This window comes from Fusarium tjaetaba (genome assembly GCF_013396195.1).
Source record: "Fusarium tjaetaba strain NRRL 66243 chromosome Unknown NRRL66243_c0000270, whole genome shotgun sequence".
Taxonomy (NCBI): Eukaryota; Fungi; Ascomycota; class Sordariomycetes; order Hypocreales; family Nectriaceae; genus Fusarium; species Fusarium tjaetaba.
This window is the reverse complement of record NW_023501466.1, coordinates 51,267-73,913: the sequence shown is the minus strand read 5'-3', so window position 1 is coordinate 73,913 and position 22,647 is coordinate 51,267. Positions and strand designations below refer to the sequence as shown.

The 22,647-nt window shown below is 47.6% G+C and overlaps 8 protein-coding genes across 8 annotated transcripts; 3 read left to right on the top strand and 5 right to left on the bottom strand.

The window, feature by feature from the left end:
- Positions 1 to 536: 536 nt before the first annotated feature.
- Positions 537 to 3,479, top strand: FTJAE_11142 (ABC1 transport; the record flags this gene model as incomplete). The annotated part of the gene is made up of 7 exons (XM_037344055.1): positions 537 to 1,012; positions 1,058 to 1,403; positions 1,453 to 2,023; positions 2,076 to 2,461; positions 2,508 to 2,694; positions 2,743 to 3,013; positions 3,062 to 3,479. The coding sequence occupies 7 exons, from the start codon at positions 537 to 539 to the stop codon at positions 3,477 to 3,479; spliced, it is 2,655 nt and encodes an 884-aa protein (XP_037201833.1).
- Positions 3,480 to 3,672: 193 nt separating this feature from the next.
- Positions 3,673 to 5,118, bottom strand: FTJAE_11141 (uncharacterized protein; the record flags this gene model as incomplete). The annotated part of the gene is made up of 3 exons (XM_037344054.1): positions 3,673 to 4,431; positions 4,477 to 4,859; positions 4,905 to 5,118. The coding sequence occupies 3 exons, from the start codon at positions 5,116 to 5,118 to the stop codon at positions 3,673 to 3,675; spliced, it is 1,356 nt and encodes a 451-aa protein (XP_037201832.1).
- A 1,164-nt stretch (positions 5,119 to 6,282) lies between these two features.
- On the bottom strand, positions 6,283 to 7,290 carry FTJAE_11140 (uncharacterized protein; the record flags this gene model as incomplete). Its single annotated transcript, XM_037344053.1, has 1 exon — positions 6,283 to 7,290. One exon carries the CDS (start codon positions 7,288 to 7,290, stop codon positions 6,283 to 6,285), a length of 1,008 nt encoding a protein of 335 aa, XP_037201831.1.
- Positions 7,291 to 8,981: 1,691 nt separating this feature from the next.
- Positions 8,982 to 9,701, bottom strand: FTJAE_11139 (alcohol dehydrogenase Bli-4; the record flags this gene model as incomplete). Its single annotated transcript, XM_037344051.1, has 1 exon — positions 8,982 to 9,701. The coding sequence occupies one exon, from the start codon at positions 9,699 to 9,701 to the stop codon at positions 8,982 to 8,984; it is 720 nt and encodes a 239-aa protein (XP_037201830.1).
- Positions 9,702 to 10,223: 522 nt separating this feature from the next.
- On the top strand, positions 10,224 to 11,731 carry FTJAE_11138 (uncharacterized protein; the record flags this gene model as incomplete). Its single annotated transcript, XM_037344050.1, has 3 exons — positions 10,224 to 10,572; positions 10,624 to 11,035; positions 11,080 to 11,731. The coding sequence occupies 3 exons, from the start codon at positions 10,224 to 10,226 to the stop codon at positions 11,729 to 11,731; spliced, it is 1,413 nt and encodes a 470-aa protein (XP_037201829.1).
- A 1,027-nt stretch (positions 11,732 to 12,758) lies between these two features.
- Positions 12,759 to 17,411, bottom strand: FTJAE_11137 (nacht and ankyrin domain protein; the record flags this gene model as incomplete). The annotated part of the gene is made up of 4 exons (XM_037344049.1): positions 12,759 to 13,417; positions 14,384 to 14,600; positions 14,640 to 16,447; positions 16,496 to 17,411. The coding sequence occupies 4 exons, from the start codon at positions 17,409 to 17,411 to the stop codon at positions 12,759 to 12,761; spliced, it is 3,600 nt and encodes a 1,199-aa protein (XP_037201828.1).
- A 1,600-nt stretch (positions 17,412 to 19,011) lies between these two features.
- On the top strand, positions 19,012 to 20,360 carry FTJAE_11136 (succinyl synthetase alpha subunit; the record flags this gene model as incomplete). The annotated part of the gene is made up of 5 exons (XM_037344048.1): positions 19,012 to 19,174; positions 19,228 to 19,244; positions 19,301 to 19,417; positions 19,485 to 19,863; positions 19,945 to 20,360. 5 exons carry the CDS (start codon positions 19,012 to 19,014, stop codon positions 20,358 to 20,360), a joined length of 1,092 nt encoding a protein of 363 aa, XP_037201827.1.
- Positions 20,361 to 20,621: 261 nt separating this feature from the next.
- Positions 20,622 to 22,131, bottom strand: FTJAE_11135 (beta-succinyl synthetase precursor; the record flags this gene model as incomplete). The annotated part of the gene is made up of 5 exons (XM_037344047.1): positions 20,622 to 20,705; positions 20,754 to 20,875; positions 20,923 to 21,916; positions 21,966 to 22,034; positions 22,090 to 22,131. 5 exons carry the CDS (start codon positions 22,129 to 22,131, stop codon positions 20,622 to 20,624), a joined length of 1,311 nt encoding a protein of 436 aa, XP_037201826.1.
- Between the last annotated feature and the right edge of the window lie 516 nt (positions 22,132 to 22,647).

Genomic DNA, 22,647 nt, shown 5'->3' with positions numbered 1-22,647 from the left:
CGCTGGCACTCCTCCCCCCAGCGCAAAGCCCTCCTGCACGAAATATCCGCCTACGAAGCAAACCACCCACCATCCCAACGTCTCGAAGAATACAAATCCTCCCGTCGTGCGGAACAATTCAAGAACCAGCGCGCCAAGAGTCCTTATACCATCTCGTACGCCGCGCAGGTGAAACTCACTCTATGGAGAGGTTGGAGACGGTTGTTGGCTGATCCGGGGTTTACGATTGCGAGTTTGGTGTTTAATCTTATCATGGCGCTTGTGTTGGGGACGATGTTTTTTGATTTGAAGGATGATAGTTCGAGTTTTTACTATCGTGGGGGATTGATCTTTTTTGCATTGTTGTTTAATGCTTTTGCGAGTCAGCTTGAGGTATGTCTCCTGTTTCATCACGAAGCGGTTTACTAATGACTTAGGTCCTCACTGTCTACGCCGAAAGACCTGTGGTTGAGAAACATAACCGCTATGCGTTCTACCATCAATCCGCCCAAGCTATCGCAAGTTACGTCATCGACCTCCCCTACAAAACCATCAACATGATCATCTTCAACTTATTAATCTACTTCATGGCCCATCTCCGCCGCGACGCAGGCCATTTCTTCTTCTTCTGCCTCACATCATACCTCACCACGCTCGTCATGTCATGCATCTACCGCACCCTTGCATGCGTCACCCGCACAACCCACCAAGCCATGATTCCCGTGTCGATTCTGAGTCTTGGACTTATGATTTACACGGGCTTCACCATGCCGACGGATTACATGCTTGGTTGGTCGAGATGGATGAACTATATCAATCCTTTGGCTTATGCTTTTGAGGCGTTGATGGCGAGTGAGTTTCATAATCGCAAGTTTGCTTGTGCGGGGATGGTTCCTCAGGGGCCGGGGTATGATGACCTTCCCGCCGATTCTCGCATTTGCTCTGTTGTTGGTGCCGAGCCTGGATCGTCTGTTGTCGATGGCGATAGGTACATCAACATGTCGTTCAAGTACTACAACTCCAACAAATGGCGGTACGTATCACTTCTCCTTACATGAACAATGCTGACCAGTCATAGAAACATCGGTATCCTTATTGGCTTCCTCTTCGGCTTCCTCATCCTGTACATCATTGCAGCTGAACACGCCAAGCCTCCCAGGAACAAGGGAGAGGTCCTCGTCTTCCGCAAGGGCCGCATGCCTTCCAACTTTGAGAAAGACCACGGCGATGTCGAGACTCAAGCCACCGACCGACCTGTCGTCGCTGAAAAGGTCAACAACAACCCTTCCAGTGGACTCACTGCTGGCGCATCTGTGTTTCATTGGGAAGATCTCTGCTACGATATCCAGATCAAGGGTAAGGACCGTCGATTACTGGATCACGTTGACGGATGGGTCAAGCCCGGTAAATCCACAGCTCTGATGGTACGTCTACTTCCTCCCTCAACTCTATACAGCTGGACTAACTCTTCAGGGCGTGTCTGGCGCTGGCAAAACAACCCTTCTCGACGTCCTAGCAACCCGCGTAACAATGGGCATCGTCTCCGGAAACACCCACATCGACGGCCTCGCAACCGACTCCTCCTTCCAACACCGCGTCGGCTACGTCCAGCAGCAAGATCTGCACCTCACAACAATGACAGTCCGCGAAGCCCTCGAGTTCAGCGCGCTCCTCCGCCAATCCGCCGAGATTTCACGCGCTGACAAACTCGCGTACGTAGAGCATGTCATCGACATGTTGGACATGCAGGAGTTTTCAGATGCTGTTATTGGAACGCCGGGTGAGGGGTTGAATGTTGAGCAGAGGAAACGATTGACGATTGGTGTTGAGTTGGCGGCTAGACCGCAGTTGTTGGTGTTTTTGGATGAGCCGACTAGTGGGCTTGATTCACAGACTAGTTGGGCGATTTGCGATCTTATTGAGAAGCTTACAGCTAGTGGACAAGCGGTCTTGTGTACCATTCATCAGCCCTCTGCGATGTTATTCCAGAGATTCGATCGCCTGTTACTCCTCGCACCTGGCGGAAAGACAGTTTACTTCGGCGGTAAGTCCCAAGCTCCTCATCCACCCTATTCAGATCTGACTAGCATCCCCAGATCTCGGCGAACAATCTCAGACTCTTCTCAAGTACTTCGAACGCAACGGCGCACCCCCCTGTCCCGAAGACGCCAACCCAGCAGAGTACATGCTCGAGATCATCAAGCCCTCCAACGACGAAGAAGCCGAGAAGATCGACTGGCACCAGATCTGGAGAGATTCACCTGAGTTTCAAGACGTCAAGCAGGAGCTTGCACGACTCAACTCTCTACCCTCTACGCGGGGATCAACGACGAGTGCGTTGGAGAGCGGTGATGCGTCGCAGCACAAGGAGTTTGTGGCGTCGTTCTCGACGCAGTTTCGGGAGGTGTTGATTAGGACTTGGAAGCATTTTTGGAGGTCGCCTACATACATCTGGTCTAAGATCGCATTGATCGTTCTTTCGGTATGTTTGAGTTACTTGTAAAGGGGGCGTTGGCTAACATCTACAGTCTCTTTACATCGGATTCACGTTTGAGGCCAAGAATACCATTCAAGGCTTGCAGAATCAGCTTTACGCTATCTTCATGTACATGGTTCTCTTCCAGAGTTTGAGCGACCAGATCATGCCCATGTTTCTACCTCAGCGCGATCTCTACGAAGTCCGAGAGCGACCATCCAAGATCTACCGCTGGAACAGTACGTCCTCCTCATCATCGCTGTCTTGCATCATCTAACCATTCGCAGCATACATCCTGTCCAACATCATCGTCGAAGCAGCTTGGAACACCCTCATGGCTGTCGTCATCTACTTCACCTGGTACTACCCCGTTGGCTTCGTGCGCAACACCACCTCCGACGACCAAGCCATTCGAGGCTTCCTTGTCTTCTTGTACCTCTGGATGTTCATGCTCTTCACCAGCACTTTCTCTCACGCGGCTATTGTTTGTATCGCTACTGCTGAAGAAGCTGGTGTTATCGCGACTTTGTTGTGGATGCTGTCCATTTCGTTCTGCGGGTACGTCACCCTCTCACTCGATCATCGCGCATTTACTGACTTTTACAGTGTCGGTGTCGCTTACAAAGACATCCCCAAGTTCTGGACCTTCATGTACCGTGTCTCACCAGCGACTTACATCGTCGGCGGTATCATGTCGACTTGTGTCTGGGGCTCCAACGTCAAGTGTGCAGACAACGAGATTCTCCAGATGGCTGTTCCTGGTAACATGACCTGTGGTGACTACATGGGTCCTTTCATAAAGGCAGCTGGTGGTTATCTTCTCGATCGTTCATCGACTGATGTCTGCAAGTACTGCTCGCTTGCGACAACGGAGGAGTTCTTGCATCGGTTCAACATTGACTATGATGATCGGTGGTGGCACTTTGGACTTCTTTGGGTGTACATCTTTGTCAACGTTGCTGGTGCCTTGGGCTTCTACTGGTTGTTCAGGGTGCCAAGGGGAAGTGGTGTTAAGAGGGCTTAAGATGGAAGCCAAGAGAAGATCTTAAGAAGGCATCTTAAGATACAGCGTTTATTTCTAGAATCTCATTCGCATGGGTCAAGGCAGCATATCATATCATAGACATAGCATATTTAATTGGAGGTTAACGCATAGACCTAGGAGAGAGCCATTGAATATATACAAAAATGAATAAAACTGCCCAGTCATTTCCTCCTCACTTAATATCCGTGGCGCTGATGAAATCACACTCAGCAGGATTGAAAGGGCCACCGCATGCCATCTCTTGATCGGTATCAACGTAAACAGCAGGAAGATTAAAGTAGCAAGTCGGAATCTTGCCACCAACCAAGCTCCCCAAGTCAACGTCGTCATTAGGACTAAGCGCACAGTCCAGAACAGCACGGTAGTAAACCTCTCTGTTCCCAAGCCCATAGCTCGCCATCTTATCATAAACCTCACCCGAAACCTCAGCCCAGTTTCCAACATTGTTGGGATTAGGATTATATCGCATGATGTAGAAGCAGTACTCTTCACCCTCTCGAAGAGACATCCACTGCCGACCTGTTGCGTAACCGCAGTCCTCGCGGCTTCTTACGCGCTTATCAGCGACGAGGTAGAATTGCGCTGCCTTCATGACGTTATTGGCGACCTTGGGTTGGATGTTCCCGTACACGGAGGTGAGCGCAAGCTGAACAGCCTCAGAGTTATCGTTGAGAAGAAAAAAGCCACCGTTGAAGAAGTTTGACACGGGAAGTTTGTAGGGATCTGGGTTAGACGCCTTGAGGGCGTTGTACTGGTCCTCTGTCCCACCGCCCATGACAATGCGCATGGTTTCATCGAGTCGGTCAACCGCTGCTTCGAATAGATCAGCTAGGCCAGCTGAGATACTGCCCTGATCGATCTCCTCTTGCTTGAGGTTACCAAAAGCGGAGAAGATACCGCCAAAGAGATAAAGACCTACTCCGAAGCCGGGCTATTGAAATTAGCTGCTGTCAATACAGGGAGATAGATTACGTACGTTTGTGGAGAGGCCACTGAGAGCACCACCGATTGCACTAGCGGAAGCCAACCACTTGACCATATCCCCAGTATCATCCTCATTGCCGCCAAAGTCAGTCACCATCTGACCGATCCTGAGACCACTAATGATAGTCTTCTCCGTGATCTTTGTCTTGAGCGCCTTGAACTTGGAGTGCATGCCCTTAGCAGCCTGGAAGATCCAGTACGACGTCTTACTAAGGGGATCTTCAGTACCATACTTCTCATACTGCTCCGTGCACTCCATATTATTCATGGGACTGCAATCATTATCAAGAACACTGCAGCCCGCGGCGCCAGACTTTCCATCTGTACCGCCAAAGACGCGATCCTCGAGGTTGATTAGCCAATTGTTTTGGTGTTCTGTTGGTCAGTTATTGTATCATACAGTGGCAGGGAGAAACATACCCCATTGTCCACGGAGGAAGGTATCGAGGTGATCACCGGCTTTGGTTTTCATCGTCCAGAGCGTATCGGCTTCCTCTGGGGTGTTGAGAAGCAAGCCTTTGCAGAGGGTGTCTTTGTTCTCCCATACATCAGGGACCTTGTTGTCGTCTTTTTTGGTGAGAGGGGAGGCGTTGACTGCGGCGACAAGGGCCACGATGGCGGTGGTGGACTTCATTGTGAGAGAGTGGTGATGAGATGAGTGAAGAAGGTATTTCCTCCAGTTGATAGATGAGGTTTATATCATAATACCTGAGTATGGATCGTCTATTCATGTTACGAGTAATTAATTAATCCTGTGAATCCTACGATGGGCTCGAGCAAGCTTGTTGTTACACTGAGGCTCTTGGCAGTAGGTCGATCTCGCTTCGATAAGCGGTTAGATAAGGATCTTAGTCCAGAGGGCAGGGGACAAGTCACCCCGAGTTCCCGGCGGCCGCGGGAGGAGCCGTAATATCTCCCGATTGAGACGGGGAGTGGAGTAGAAGCTCACGATGCTTCGCCACAAAGGAATAAGGAACGCAAGAGATATTAGATTGGGGTCCATTACTCGTGCTCTTCGCTTGAGTGCCTTGAATTAATACATTGGGCTATGAGACTTGGCTGCGTACGGTGGGCTCTCGATGATAGCTGCAATTGTCGCTTGGTACTCGAACAAGGCGGCTCGGATCAATCTTGAAGCCTCTTAGTTAACCAGGGTTTCATCAACAATTGATCCTCATACTATACAGGGTGTTTTCAGATTACAGTGATCAATCGACAGCTGATGCTTGCCATGCTATGCTACAGTGCAACTTGGATCAGCCCATCGCAATATTCACATAACCCAATCTCACCATCGCGGCACAGCAATAAGCACTCAGCTCATCCTCAACAAGTTGCTCTATCAGCGCTCCCCGGACCCCAAACACTCCTCTCTAGAATCGGCAGATGAAACGCCAGCGCAGATCCTTCATCTCACTAGCCATATTAAGTAAAAAAAGAACCTCACGATGCGCTCACCTCTGGACTTGGCGTAAGCAGCAAGGACCATCCAACAGCGCCAAGATTACAGCAAGTAGGGCGATAAAATCAAGCATGATTTAGTTATCGGCAGTTGCATAGTTGCTGCCTTGAGGGAAGACGTTTTCCGTGGCTGAAGTGGCGGAGCTTATTTCCAGCCTGTTCAGGGTTGCAATGGGGAACTTGGCGGAATTTATTCGATTGGTCAATTTTAGGGAAGTATTTCAGCTCTCGCATTCTAGCCTATGATATAATTGCTATGGATACGACCGAATTCCTTCGGACTGCTACCCTCCACTACATCGAGTACCCTTTGCCCCGAACAAGTTCCATCGAACGTTCAATTCGCCGCAGCAGGCTTGGGCATTGCGTATGTGAATGACAGCAAAGTCTCTGGGTCCTGCTTGCGAAGATACTCCTCGAAGCTATCCGTCTTAACAGGCCTGCTCAACTGCTCTGGCGTGATAGCCCCCTCAATGCCCTCCATGTATCCATGTTCATCGAGGTAAGCTGGTCCGTCAAGTACCTCATAAGGCAGACCAGTCTTCTTATGCATATCCTCCTCCGTCATTGATTGGAAGACAGCTTTCTGGCCAGTGACTCTGCTCCAAGTGTCCATGATGTCAATGATGTTCAAGTCACTATCGTAGGCGAGAAGCTTTGTTCCAGCAGGTTCATCCTCAACCAGAGCTCGGACGAAAGATCCAGCTGAACCCTCGATGTCGATGATAGGCAGCCTGAGATTCTTGGAAGCTGGCACAGAGAGGATATACTCGCCACTGTCGTCATCCTTCTTGGGATACAAGAACGGGTTCGTGGCGTAAGCAGCCATGTAGACATACGACGTCTTCTTCGCCAGCTCAGGCATCTCACTCTCAATGTACTTAACAGCCGCAGCCTTAGTCTCCCAATGATGACAGTGCGAATACTTCCCCTTCGAAACATCCTTCATAGGACCAAGAGCAGAATAAATATACTTCTCAAGGGTAACCGTCTTGGAAGCAGCATAAGCAGCGTTCTTAACATGTCGCTCCTCAGTATCGTATCCGATTTGTTGGGCAGTAGCTTGGTCTTTGCCTTGGCTGAGAGCGGTGGTGTAAGGAGCCCAGAAGTCAGTGTTGACAAAGATTGCGTGGGCGCCTTTGAAGGCTTTGATGAGAGATTCTGGGTCGTTCATGTCTGCTTCGATGATTTCGGCGCCGAGGGTTTGGAGGGCTTGGGCTTTGGGGGATGTTGGGCTGCGGGTGAGGGCTTTGACGTGCCATTTGGGGAGGGAGAGAAACACTCGAGCTACTGAGCCTCCTTGGGTGCCTGTGGCGCCGACGACTGCGATGGTCTTGGTAGACATGGTGAGATTGTATGATGAAGATAGTTTAGTTGGTCAGTGATGAAGTGATAGAGATGGATTTGATGTGAGTTCTACTGTGATACTTATAGTAATACACATTCCGGCGTTAATATTGAGTTCTGCATTTCGTCCTTCCTTATTAATTATCGCTTTGGTGTTGAGCCTGCTGAATGGCCCAGAGACCGTAAGCCGCTGTCACTTACTGGCGTAACCAGCTTCTGATTGGCTGGAAAACCGTAAGCCATTTTGCCCCCACGGACTTCGGACTTAGCATGATCTCACTTCCGCCAACAACAAATATCTCGAATTTCATATGCTTTAATGAGAGAACTATCCATTGAATTCATCTCCGTGTCATGCGCGATACAGTAGAAGACAGTCCGGCGAACAGGGATGATGCAGCCTGTCGAAAACGGTCGATTAGCAGGGATGCTGACACTCCACCAGCCAAGCGTCGCGTTCTAACAACCGCGCGGAGAGAGCAGAATCGCCAGGCGCAGAGAGCGTACAGTACGTCAGACCCCGTTTGTGTCATTGAAACTGCTAACAAGGCCTTGTAGGAGAGCGACAGAAACAAGAGAGGATACGGCTGAAACAGGAAAAGGCTCTAGCCCAACAGAATCGTGGACAAAGCCTCAGACCTCTTCTAAAACGAGAGGACCTCTCACCGGTAGACTCTTGTCAGCGGGAGAGCACAATTGATGAGATGAATCCATGCGATGGGGACGTTGCGGAAACCGTTGACACATCTGTCAAAAAGCTTGAGCCCAACTTTCCAGACCTTTACATGAACATGCTCCAATTCTCACCAGCAGCCATCTTCACATCATGTCTCACCAACGCATTATCCCTAGGTATCGACCCCGCCGTCATCGCAAACTGCAGCGTAGAACACATATCTCCCTTCTACCAACCCAACCTCTCATCTACACTAAATCACACAGCCCTTATACAAGCAGGTTCAAACATCCTCTCAACATTCAACAACACGAGTATCCCCATTCATCTCCGCCCCACAATGGCTCAAATCCTTATACCTCATCACACAAGCCTTGATCTAATTCCCATTCCGTTTCTGCGCGAACGAGCGATTATGTTGTCAGCTGCAATGCCGCATGCGTTCAATAACTGGGAACTTAAGCTGGATATTTATGAGAGAGGTGGTCTGACGATATGGCGGTTGAAGCATGAGAGGGGGGATAGTGGGAGGGATACGTATCCGCCTTGGGATATGAAGAGTTGGGAGGCTGCACCGTGGTTTTTGAAGAAGTGGTGTATGCTCATGGGGAGGGAGTATGATAAGATGAATGAGCAGAGTATTGGATGGCAGGTTGTCAGGGACATGATAAGTTCGAGGGATGTACAGCCCTTGATAACTAGTTAAGATTAGAAAAAGTTGCTCCAAGCATATATGACTGTGTATTGTCGGTTGCAGATTATGGAATGAATAAAAAAGAAGGAAATGGTACAAATAAAACAACATCGAGAAGATATCTACTCCAGAACCGATGCCAACTCCCTCTCAGTCCAGTCCCAAAGCTCCTCCGCCAACTCATCATCTCTACCCTCCTCCGTTACTAAGCCATGCTTCCCGACTGGCTCATAATACTCTCCACTAACAACACCATTTCCAACCGACGCCCAGAGCTAATTCTTCACTCCCTTTGCAACAGGCGTGATCAGCATGCACCTTACCACTGCATACAAGTACCAACCATCCCCGTTGCCTTCACCAACAACTCTGTGTTCACAAGCCCAGGATCGATTGCTGATACAGTGAACTGCGGATACTTCTTTGCCAACTGTCGCGCCCAGAGGATGTTGGCAAGTTTGCTCTGATAGTAGCACTGATAAAGACCAATTGACTCTCCATCAGTTTTGAGGGTATCATAGTTAATCCCGCCTTTGTTGAGATAGACGTGTCCATGAGATGCAAGAGACACAACTCTCACTTCTGAGCCAGGTAAACGCGTTGTTTTCTCGAGCAGCGGGATAAGTAACTTGCTAAGAAGCGCATGGCCTATATGATTCGTCCCAAACTGGACCTCATAACCATCTGCAGTACGATCAAGAGGAACAAACATAGTTCCAGCATTGAGCATCAAGATATCAAGCCTTTCGGATTCCGAGAGCACGATGCGCGCTGCTTCTTTGATTGAAGCGAACGAGGAAAGATCGAGATGGAGGAGTCTGATTGAAGCGGAAGGGACAGCGTGTTTGATGTCTCGTGCGGCGAGTTGTGCTTTTTGGAGGTTTCGGCCGCAGAGATAGATGCGCCAGGGATTGTGATGGGCGAATTGGAGGACGGATTCTTTGCCTAGACCGGCGGTGGCGCCTGTGACGAGGATGACTTTTCCTTCAAGAGAGGGCATGTCTTTGGGGTTGAAATCTTTTTCTTTGGACCAGAACATTGCGACGGGAAGAGAGGGTGAGTAGTATAGTGATGAGAAGTATGAAGGCGATAGACGAGTTGGACTAGGTTAGTGCGCATGAAGCTGATGCATAGATACAGCAGAGCAGGCAGCACTTATTTATACAAGATCTAGCCACATTGAAGGCATACATTATCAGGCAGTTTCATTCGAAGCTAAGAAGAGGCTTGAAGACTACAGTCTGATCCCATATCGGAATATGGTACGGCCTTGGCGTGCCAGTCAATCTATTGATGCTTGTCACCATCAGACTGAACTTAATTGCCGACTGCCAAATCGACGCTAAGCCACATTTGCTGCTGAGCAAGTCCAATCACAATCAAGAACCGTACTCTAAACCCTTTTGAGTAAATGGTACGGGAGAACTCCGGGAACATTTAAACCGGGAGGTGCTTACTCTAAACATGGATTGAGTCTCAATAATTTCAGAAATAAAGCATGTGATTAGTAAAAGCGGCTGCCGTGGAGGAAGATTCCCTTCTCGACCCAATTCTATCCAATATGGCCATCTTTGTGGTCACAACATCAGCGGGAAAGCCTGATAGGGGTACTATGAGAAAGATACGAAGCCATGCGATGCGCGGGAGGAATACACGCGAGGACAGGCTAGCTCGGGCTCAAGAACGAATGAATACTGATAAGGGCACATCTCAGATCATGTATACTGACAGTACTCTATCTCCACCCTCGGTACAAATGACCAATGGCACGACACAAGCACATACTAGAGAGAAGACCCTCACGGATCAACCTTCGACTATGAGTATTCCGCGAAAGCTGGCACCAGAGATTCTATTACAGCGATCAGAACTCGAGCTAAAGCCATATATGCTGGAGTTAATACATCAAGGTATTGTTGCAAACTCACATTGAAGAACCAGAGACTGACTGCATGGCATAGCTTTCACGACTTCAAAACCCTGTCGATACGCCATAGACATGAAAGTCGCCCACGAATGCGAATCTCAAATCTTCAGCCTCAGCGATATGCACATGCACGAAGTATCCCTCCACTCCATCCTCTTCACAGCATCAGCGTTCAAAGAAGTCTGCCAAGGCATAGAGTTTAGCATGCTCACGAGATATCATCTTGGCGAGACACTTCGCTGTATACAATACAGTCTCCAGGAAAAAAGCACAGCTACTGCTATGGCGACGGTGGGAGCGATTGTTAATCTAGCGTCGGCGGCGTCTAGCTTTGGAGATGTTGATACTGCGAGAAAGCATATGGATGGGCTATGTCGTATTTTTGAACTTCGTGGTGAGATATCGCCTTTTGGAACTGCACCGCTAGCAGAGATGAAGTGTCAAAGGTACTAAGTTCATGATCAACACTTTATGTAACTAACTTGTACAGGATAGAGATATGTCTGTCAATGACAGAGGGGCGAAAACCCCGGCTTCTTCCCGACATCCAAGTCTGGGACTCACTCATGCCAATATCTGCAATCCACTCCCCTCCAGAATCTACATTTCTCAATCCTCGAATTCTGACACCAGATCGGCGATTACTCTCCATCTGGACCGATTTACAGTACTACGGCAGACTAGCTAATGAGGGCGAGCTTATTCCACTAGAGCTATTCCTCTTCATAAGCACAACTCTTCCGAATAGGTTGCTTCAGCTTTCTTACGATGAGCAATCGACTTGCGAGCTTATGAGGCTATGTATACTGGTGTATATAAAGAGCATCCTTTTTAGTCTTCCTGGGGTTGGGAGGAGAATGTCTTATCTGTCGAAAAATTTGGAGAGGGAACTTCAGACGTTCGTGCCTTTGCATAGGGAGCATTTGACGTTCTTGCTTTGGGCGTTGTTTATCGCTGGGGGTTGTATTTTTGAGGACTTTGATCGAGAGTGGCATCGCCGGGCTATTCGCGAGATTTGTGAGGCTCTTGGTGTGAGTACCTGGGTGCAATGTAGGGCGATTTTGAACAGCGTGCTGTGGATTGGTGATATACACGATTCGCTGGCACAAGAGGGATTCATCAAAGTGTTTGGGGCTACATAATAACACTGTCACGCAATAAACCGAGTTCGACACGAATTGACATCACTTTAACACAAATTTAAGATCAAATGATTCACCTTCCTATTAGAATGAGATGTATCATCTTTTAGCCTGAAGCTTCACAGTGCCTTGTCTGCTTACGTGAGACGAACAATAGGATCACTGATGTTTATTAGTGCTGACACTCAAAGCTGACGGAGATACTCTCCCATCTCCGCCATTCTCCTTCCAGTAATTTTTATCTCCTCAAAACTCCATTTAAAACATCACAAAATCCTCAGCTTGTCCTCATCAACCAAGCATCTCCTCTCATCATGTCCTTCATCTATCTCAACCGCGCAACGCACGTTATATCTCTCATCCCCGCCCTCTTCGGCATCAATCTCCTCACGCGCCCCGAAGCAACCCTCCAATCTTTCCAATACCCTATCCCAACAGACCCTCAAGCTCAAAAGCTTGTTCGCGGCCTCGCACGGATCTACGGATGTCGGAATCTCGTCGTTAGCTTTTTGTTCTTTAATATCAGCCTCACTGGGGATAGAAAGCTTATGAGTTTTGGGTATCTTGGAGCGTTGGCTATGTGTGTTACTGATGGGCTTGTGGCAAGGAATGTAGTTGGGCATGGGGAGTGGCAGCATTGGTCTTTTGCGCCGCTTTGTGTTGGGTTGTTGATTGGGTTGAACTGGTGATTGTGAGTCTCGCCAGACGTACCCAAAATGGATGATAGATCTACGGCTACTGGCTTCGAGACAGCTCGCAACATCTTTATATCTTGAAGGATAATCTCATACACGCAAAAGTATCGTTTATTTGCTTCACATAATATGATACACTACGGGCTTCTTGCACATGCATGTAATAAGATCAATTTGGCTTCTAGGACTTAAGGCACCCAGACCATACAGTTCTTTCTCATGGTTCTTATTCCATGGATTCCTCGCTACTGACTCCCCCTTCTTATCCTACTCACTCAAAATACTGTGCTGTCGGACCACAGTCCTTACAGCCCAGGAAGAAAAATATCTTATCAGCATAGGTAGCGTCGGGAGCACCTATAACACGCCCATTCCTCTAGCTTCAACTGTTCGAGTCCTTGGTCTTCCTCATGGATAGGCTCAGCACTATCAAGGCACTGATTCAATCGAATCTCATTCTTCTCCCAACCCGCTTCATCATCAACATCGATGTTGTATTCTTCGTCTAAGATGTCAGCTAGTCTTTCAATGCAGGCCTTTTCGTCGTCCGGAAGATCCTCCACCCAGGCAGAGACAGTTTTCTCGTAGAAAGATCTGAAGATGGTCTCGTCTTCCCACTCAGAAGGATACTCTTTCTCTCCTTCAAGGTCTTCATACAGGTCGTCCATCATGAACAGAAGGCTATGCCGGAGCTTGGCCTCCTCCCAGTCGCCCAAGGAGAAGCCTTTATCAGCAGCGTGAGCAACTAGAAGTCTCCTGAAGAATTGTCTTGCACGAAGGGCTTTAACTGCGAGTGAGGGAGGTTCAACGAGAGATTCCTCGGTGTCGGGCACCTCATCATACCAATTTTCGGGGATGTTGAGTGTGCGCTTGGGTATGTAGGGCGTCGCGTCGCGACACTTACAGGTTGACCACACAGGAGATAATTCATCATGAACAGAAGGAACAGGGCTGCTGCTATCAGCTTCACAAGCTGTGTCAGAAGCTGCGCCTAAAACAATGAAGCAAGACATTTAGGGTGATGAAGTTGTGTGTGAAGGAGAAGTAGACTGTAGTCAAAGAAGAAGTAGAGTCCTCTTGGTGAGATGCGATATGAAGTAGGAAAGAATAAGCCGAAATAGGTAGAACCAAGTATTTATACGTATTGTTTAATCGAGGTGGTTTACACACCTCAAAAGCTTCTTTCGTGTTTACAGCCTGTGTTCTTGTTGAACTCAGTTATTTAACTGTTGTCCTGATTTTTCTGATAAAGATAAGCAGCTGGGTTTGAACACTATGCTTTTGCAAGCACAGTGCTTTGACTACTACCAGAAGACAGAAGAACAAACTCCTAAGTCCTTTGTATCTGCTAACTCCGATGAACAATTGAACATGGGCTATTCCTTGTACAGTAGTTCCTCAAGGAGGACATGAACAATGCTTAGGGTAGGCTTGAGTGACGCTAGCGACTATGAATCACGCTAAGATCTCCAGCATCCAGTTAAAACATTTCCCCTGTGGCTTAGTTGGCTAAAGCGTCCGACTGTTATTAATAGACAATCGGGAGATCGGAAGTTCGAGCCTTCCCGGGGGAGAATGAGTTCTTGTTTTATTTTTGCTTTTTTACTTACTTAAATTGTCTTATAATAAGTCTTTATATTTTCATTACTATCTGGCTCTTTACTATATTCTTTACCCACTCTATTTTTACCTTAGAGAATGTCTATAAGTCCCTCGTTTCTAGTATACAATAGTGGTGTCTGGCCATAATTGTCTCTGGCGTTTATATCAGCCCCGTTTTCAAGCAAAAGTTTTACTACAGTTAATCTCCTGGAATATCCTGCTGCACCACTGGCCTTATTATTGGACCTTTGGGCCACAGCTAATCTCATCAAGGCGCCGAGTAATGGTGTACAACCAGAGTAATCCTTTGAGTTGACATTAACATTCCCTGTCAACAACAGTTGTCTCACAATACCCACATGACCTTCAATTGCGGCCAGCGATAACGGTGTCCGACCCATGTAATCCTTTGGATCAAGTTGAACTGTTTCAATTGCCAGTAGTAGCCTCACAATACTCTCGTGGCCATTCTCAGCGGCCAATGATAGCGGTGTCCGTTCGTCGCTACCTGAAACAACAGGTATAATCTCTTTAGATGCAAGTAGGGTGGTGGCGAGCGGTATATCCCCCCGCTGAATAGCCCAATGCAGCGGCGTATAACCTTTACTTACGCTAAAGCAGTTTCCGTATCCAAGCCGTGCGGAGATTTCTTCTGCTTGAGCAATGCCCATTTCCTGTTCCAGGAGCGCTTTGACCGCACCACGATGGCCATTAGCCAAGGCCGCAAACAGCGGATTCTCAAGTCGTTCTCTGTGTATGTTACTTGCAAAGCCGAGGCGGAACGCTGTGGCCATGAGACTTGTGAAATCATCCTTGGCAAGGATATACAGGAGGCCTGCGTTTGATGTATGGTAAGGCAATTTATGATAATATGGATACGAAATGACATTCACTTCCCTGAGGATATTGTCAAGAACAACCCAAGCCTTGACATTGAAGCTTTCGAGAAAGTTCTCCTGTGGAATCTTGCTTCCAGCATCTTCTGCATGGTAAAGGATACAGTGAGTTGCGTACTCCATGAACGGAAACTTGTCCAACACAGTCTTTCGTAAATGAAGAGCTGCAGCAATTGACAAGTCCGGGACTGGGGTAACACGGGTCACATATCGTGACATATCCAGCTGAATATAGGTATGGCAACACCTTTTCAGTCGATCATGAGCTGAACATTGGGGATCCTCTGTCTCCAGTTGTAGATCGCGCCTCAGGTGCCCTAAGCCATCGTCCTTCAGCAAAAAGTCTCGCACAGACTCGTGAATAAACTGAACTGTCTGGGTATTGGGCTTTGTGATCTCGGCCAGGCCCTTGGATGAACTGAGGATGAATTGCTTCATGTCTTTGATGGTAGTTTTACGCCGGTTCCACCCGCTGAGTGTATCAGGATGCAGCCCGGAAATAAGGGCAAAGTAGAGCTCTTCCCACTTCAGGGGCCGCGTGGAAAAGAGGATCCACTCAATTGACAGGAGTAGGTTCTCTGGACGCTTGTTGTCCCTCCTCAGTATATCTCTTATGAGTTCACTTAGTTCAGGTGGGATCTCCTGAAGAGTCTTCCTCTGGACGGCAAGACTATCTGCATATCCAAGGTCCTCATTCAGCATCTGGATAACCAACTTGACCCACAGGAATACCCCGTTGGCCTTGACACGAATGTCGTTTCTCAGTGCATCTGCTTCCGCCTCTCTGTGCCTTTTTACTTTGAGCTTGCTGTGTATGTAGGCTTCTAGGTCGTGTTCATGGCCAGGATGATGTTCCAGAATCAGCTCTTGACCATTTCCTATGTCCATGAAGGGATAATTGCGACTGGAAAAGCATATGTATACCTCAGATCCTCTTGACGCTGAGTCTTTCCCGATAGCCTGAAAATAATCAATCATGTCATAAACGTCTTTCCGATTGCATTCGTCAAGTGCATCGACAAAACAGAGCAGGCGTTTCTGACCAAGACTGGCTATCGCAAGTGATAGAAGTGACCGAAGAACCTCTGCACTCCATATTGGTTGGTTGAAGTGACTCAATGGAACCAGGTCTGCGTCATCCAGAACCTTTTGAAGTCCAGAAGCCTTGTTCAAGAGCTCCCAAAGCAGAGATCTATACATCCCTACAATCGATTTCTCCAAGTCATCCCCTCTCGCGTTGAAGAAGAAGGAAATGACAATTGCATTATCCATCGTCTTCAGCGCCTGAGAATATGCGAACTTCATGATCGTCGATTTTCCGGCACCTGGCTTTCCCTTGATCCATAGAAACCCGTGATGTTGACTAAGCATTGATCGGTCAAGCCACCGTTGGTAAACCAGGTCGTCAATCAGCCATCTACACGTTTCCTCATGTGCAACCTCCACGCCTCGGCGACGAGAATGAATTTCCTTATACTCTAGCGATTCGAGTAGTGTCTTTCGACGCTCCTGCAAGACCGGGTCTGGATTGTGTTAAGTAGTGAGAGACCATGTTTACTTGGAGTTCTTACCTTCACCTACTGAAGAGGTAGGTTTATATGTCTGGTGGATCCTATCTGTCGAAATAACAGACAAAAGCTCCTTTGCATATGCTGCAGCTGTCATTGCAGCGTATGGTTGCCATTGCTTGTTCTTATGAGAATCTGCATAATCACAAATACCACGGATAACTAGACAGGGGAAGCTATCCATCAGTCCTGCCCCCTCCATCTCAAAACAAATGGCATCAAGCTCTTTTGCAAGCCGATCCCGTGTAAGGCCATGCTTGATGACCTGATTGCCTGAAGCCACAATCCCATAGTGTACCTTGGGGCCATTGCTACTCCGGGCAGGTCGACGTACCAGTCGGGCGACGTCACAGTGCTCACAGCTATCAACCTTTGTGTTCATAGGTCGATTGGAGGGCTCGATATGGTCATATGTGGCGTCAAATAACCTGTCTTGAAGGGAACTGGAGCGTGTGAAGTTGATCATCGCAGGGTATCGTACAGGCACGTTGGCTAGGATCGAGGGAATTGTGCTGGGTTCAGTTCTGTGATCCGCTTGCAGCTTGGCGACTGCAGTCGCCAGTACATGTGGAGGTTTGTTCAAACTTCCAACTGGGCGCAGTTGGCCGTCTCCAGTCCGTCTCCCAAAGTCATACTGTACCACCTCTTTACTGACCACGACATCGCCAAGTCGCACATCGACATTACCAGGAACTCCGCCGCCGACACCCACCATGAGACCGAAGCGTACCGAGGTGAAGGTCCGCCGCATGTTATTCGCTACTGTTGCGGCATTAGTTAGGCCATAGCGACCCAATGGAAGGCATGCGATAACAATATTATGGATGCCTATGTTGCCGAAGGTATATGTGTTTGTATCCTGTCGACTGGTAGGCAGAACCTCGTGGATGTCGTCCAGCATAACCTTGGCGGCAGTCATTTCGATATCGAGTGCGCAAATCCAACCAACTGTGTAGTCTTGGTGGGAGAGCCTTTGTCTGGTTCCCTCCGCACTGAAGTCGTCCTGGCCAGCTGTTGGTCGCCGTTCGCCGTGACCAGCCAAACAGTCTGGACCACTGCTTCTTCTCCAACTCATGTCATTTGACTCGAACAAGTAATCGCCGGTATTATTCAATTGCGAATATTCTTAATTGAAGGCCCCGCGAGGGAAAATGTTGGGAGGGAGAACCTTTGATTTCAGCTTGAAGGCTGAGTCGCTCGAGCTCTTTTGCTCTGCCCCAAGCCACCATATGCACGGATGCCTGACCTGGCTTGAAAAGAGGCAAGGCTGTGCCGAATCAGGTGGAGGGAGCATCTCTTGCAAGACACTGGCCTGAAAGTCTAGAGCGGGGTAACAAGTGTGCCAAGTCATGGCAGCATTCCATGACGAGAAACAGCCTATTAAACAGGGGTGATGGAAGCGATGATCATCTCGTAGAAGTCTGTGACATCTTGAAAGAACGGGGATAATAAAATATACTGCAGAGGACCATGACAAACCTAAAAACAAAGAATAATCAGGGGGAGAACGAGCAAACCGCGCTTGTTCATAATTGCTGATGTGTCTTGGTCTGCCAGACGCCACTTTCCTGAGACGCCTTAAGCAACCAATAACAACTGATGTACAATGTATGGATATCTTAACTGCTTAATTTATGATTAATTCTAAGCCTGGGGAATGATATTACCTTATTATTGCCGACTTTCTTAAGCCTTATAATTATATCCCCGGGATTAGATTATACTTACTGTAGCATCTCCTTCTAGTTCCCTTTCTTAATAGTTAATTGCTTCCTATAATATTAAGCATTAGGCTATAAATAGAGGTACTGGTTTTCTTTCCTCTTTTAATATTAAAATAAATAAATCTTTACTATCATAATTCTAATATTAAAGGACAGCCTTATTCTCTAATAGCTTTACTAAATATCCTTAAAGACTTAGCTATTACTAATACTATTTTTATTTATCCTAGTAATTCCTTTATTACTTAGTATACTAAAGGCACTAAAGAATATTTTATATATACTATAATGCAATATTAAGAAAATAAAAGAGTTACAGTAATATAGACTATTTAAACATCCAGCCGATACTATAGAACTAGAGTACTATAAATTCCTTATCTACAAGAGCTTGGTCCAGTTCAGCTAAGCCCCTTACACATGTCAGACTTTAGACATTTCTATGGTAGCATGTCTCGATACTCAGGAAAGAACAGAACTCGAACAGATTAACTACAGCAGAATATGGGTAAGGACCTGGGCTTGTATAGATTAGCCTTTTTGGCTTACCGTTAGTCCGGGCTGGTTCGAGACTGATTGCGGGGTAAGAAGCCGAGAGCCGATTCGCAAGTGGTCAAGAGCATACAACCGCTTACCCGAAATCACATGACCAATGCTCCGGTGAAATCATCGTCACCATCGACAATGCACTTGGTCTTTTACTTCTGTCCTGTAGCGTACTATACTGTAGCTAGGATAGAGTACCTTTGATCTCAATTGAACTTCAACAAGACCATCCACCGGCCAACATACACAATGGCAACTCGCCCAACATTGACTAACGCTTGGAGGCTATCTCGGAGCCTCTTGTCTTGTCGAAGCACTAAATATCTTTCGACTCGTGCATCTAGACATCAGGGCTATGATACCACTATTGCCAACTTGAACATTGGCAAGGATACTAGGGTGATCTATCAAGGTATGGGCTCAATTTGTCACACAAATAACAACAGACTGACAATTGGCCTACAGGGTTCACTGGTAAAGCCGTATGTATTCTAGACCTTGCCCTGGCATAAGGTATTCAACTGAGATAATATCAAAGGCAACACTTAATGCCAAAGATACCATTGCATATGGCACCAATGTCGTTGGCGGTGTATCCCCAGGCAAAGGAGGCCAAGAGCATTTAGGTCTTCCCGTATTTAATACAGTCAAAGAGGTAAGTCTTCGACGCTGCACTCTTTAAACCTTGACATCCGAACAAAATCCAATAATTCTTTATATAGGCCATGGAACAGGTAAAACCCCATGCGACATCAGTCTTCGTACCCGCACAATTTGCCGCAGCTGCTATCATTGAAGCAATAGAGGCAGAAGTACCTCTTGTTGTGACCGTGGCTGAGCACATACCTGTACACGATATGATGCGTGTCCATGGCGTACTTAAGACTCAATCTAAAACTCGCCTTGTCGGTCCGAACTGCCCTGGTATTATTGCTCCCGAGCAGTGCCGTATTGGGATTATGCCGCATAAGCAGTACAAGAGGGGCACTATCGGTATAGTCTCGAAGAGCGGAACGCTAAGCTATGAAGCTGTGGGCTCAACATCGAATGCTGGATTGGGGCAAAGCCTTGTTGTTGGTATGGGAGGTGATATGTTGCCCGGTAGGTCTCACGATCTTGATTCTAACATTGTCACGAACGAGGTTTTCTAGTTAAAGGATTCTACTAATATTCATACTATAGGAACAACGCTTGTGGATGCCCTCAAGCTGTTTTTCGATCATCCAGAAACAGAGGGTATCATCGTTATCGGTGAGATTGGTGGTGAGGCAGAACTCAGAGCTGCTGAAGCCATCAAGGAATACAGAAGAAGAACCACGGAGATTCCGAAGCCAATCATAGCCATGGTTGCTGGTAAGACAGCCCCTGAGGGTCGAACAATGGGCCACGCCGGTGCACTTCTCCAATCAGGCGATATATCTGCCGAAGCCAAGGCGAAGGCTTTAGCAGATAGTGGAGCGATTGTAGTACCGCATCCTGGGGTCATGGGGCAGGTTATTAAAGACCTAATCTCATCTTACACTGACAGAATCCGTATGAATCGGTACCCATTAGGTTCTGAAGTAGAATACTTGACCGCCACACCAAGGGAACTATAGCGAGGTTCAGGGAATATTTAGTGATTTGCACTATGCAAGTTCTAAAATGGTGGATAGTTGTTGTATACTGGCCATGGGTTTAGGTCTGGTATTTGATTGCCAGAGTGGAAATGGTGCCAGACCAAGTATGCGGTTTAAGTAATTACTCCAATGATGTATATGTATATACTGACAACAGTACGTCATTGTTAAGAAACTTGCTTGAATAATTCAATGACATAGTAAAATGCAAATAAGGCATATGAAGCCAAGGCCAAATCATCAGGACTTGGAAAGTTCGACTGCCTTCTTTGCTGCCTCTCCAAACTCAGACTCAACATGGAATCCAAGATCAGCATCCTCCAACTAGGGTAATATTAGCGAAGAACCTGCAAGTAGAAAACGAAAACATACAATTTTCAATCCTTCAGCCGAATTGGTCCCCTGCAGCCGGACAACAAGCGGGACAGGCAATCGTCCAAGCTCTTTAGTGGCACCGATGATGGACTCAGCGATCATATCGCATTTGATAATGCCTGCACAACGTTAGCTCACATGGACTTAGCATGGATCTTTCCCTTACCTCCATAGATATTAACGAGGATCACCTTGACTCTATCATCCCGAAGAATAATCTCAAACGCCTTTTGCATAGTGCTCTGCGTAGCCTGGCCACCTGCATCGAGAAAATTCGCGCTTGCACCGCCGTGATGAGCAATAGCGTCATTAGTAGCCATAGCAAGACCTGCACCGTTGACTACATTGCCGATATTCCCTTCCATCTTGATATATACCAATCCATACTTTTGCGCCTCAATCTCCTCGGGAATTTCAGCTTGGATATCTCGCTCAGCGAATAGCTCGGGCTGCCGGCGCTGCGAAGCATCGTCAATCAGAAATTTGGCGTCGAGACACTTGAAGTCAGCTACGCCGGTGCGAGCAAGCGGGTTGATCTCTAGAAGCGTGGCGTCTCTGCTCACAAAGAGATCCCAAAGGCGGGTTAGAATAGCGCCGAGCTTTGTCGCCTCAGCAGAACTCGCACCAACACCTTTACGCAGACGTTTCAGAACATCTGGAGTGATGCCTTGGTCATAGTCAAAGTGGAAGCTTCTCAAGCTACCGCCCTCGCCCTTAGCAGTGTCCTCAATATCGACACCGCCACTTCTTGAGATGAGAATGACAGGTGAGTACTTTTCGCGATCGAGGGCTATGGCGAGATACCACTCCTCATCGCATTCTTCAAACTCAGCTACCAGCACTTTTTCGACGAGGATACCATCTCCTGAAGTCTGCTTGGTTCTAAGGCGATGGCCCAGCATCTGAAAGGATATATGCTCGCCTTCTTCGGGGAGTTTTGCGATTTTGACGCCCCCTTGGAATCCATTGTCGAATGTGCCTTTGCCTCTACCGCCCTTGAGGATTTGTGATTTGATGACACATTTGCCGCCTGTAAGACTGGTGGTCAGTATGCTAGATAGATTGGTAAGAAGGGAGATGACTTTACCATATTCACGCATGATACCCGGCACCTCGGCAGGCGTGGTTGCTACTTTTCCATTCTGCACTGGGATGCCGAACTTGGTAGATCAGCTTTGTTATCGCATTCCTTCCTAGTTATAAACTTACCTCTCTCAAGAGCTGTTTAGACTGGTGCTCTTGTAGTGCAAGACCTCGGCGCTGACATTTCGTAGGGAACTGAGCGAGGTCAGTGAATTACACAATATCTTATATCGCCGCCATGGATTCTCACTTTGGGTTTCCAAAGCCTTCGTGTAATGTGTCGTGTTGCCATTATGAGAAGTAATGAGAAGTGGTTCTGTCGGGTTTTAATGATTCGTTTCTACGGGGGATTGTAATGACAAGCCGCCTTAAGGAAGTTAATGTTTTAAGAGGTTCAAGTGGCTATTACCCTTGAATGACGCGGACGGAAGGATGTCTCGTGGCTAGTGACCATCCAACAGCGGGGTAAATGTTGGATAACGTGGGAGTCGGGACTGCTGCACCCCAGCCCGTCGGCTATACCGGCTCTGAGCTGCTTTCCCCGCAAACCTAAAACTACCTTGGAAAAATCACAAATGCAGACATTAATGTAAGAAAGGGTACACGGGTAGCTAGGTGCTAGATTGGCTGATAGTAACCTTAGTTAGTAAAAACATATCACAATTAGTGATCGTGATCGTCCCAATCCTCCATCTTGACCTCCCATCTCTCCCGATGCTCTGCGAGCTTCCCCATTAACTGGTTTACTGCGTACATAGGTTCATCTCTACTGAAGACAAAAGGTCATCCGAAGCCCTGGTAGAGCTGT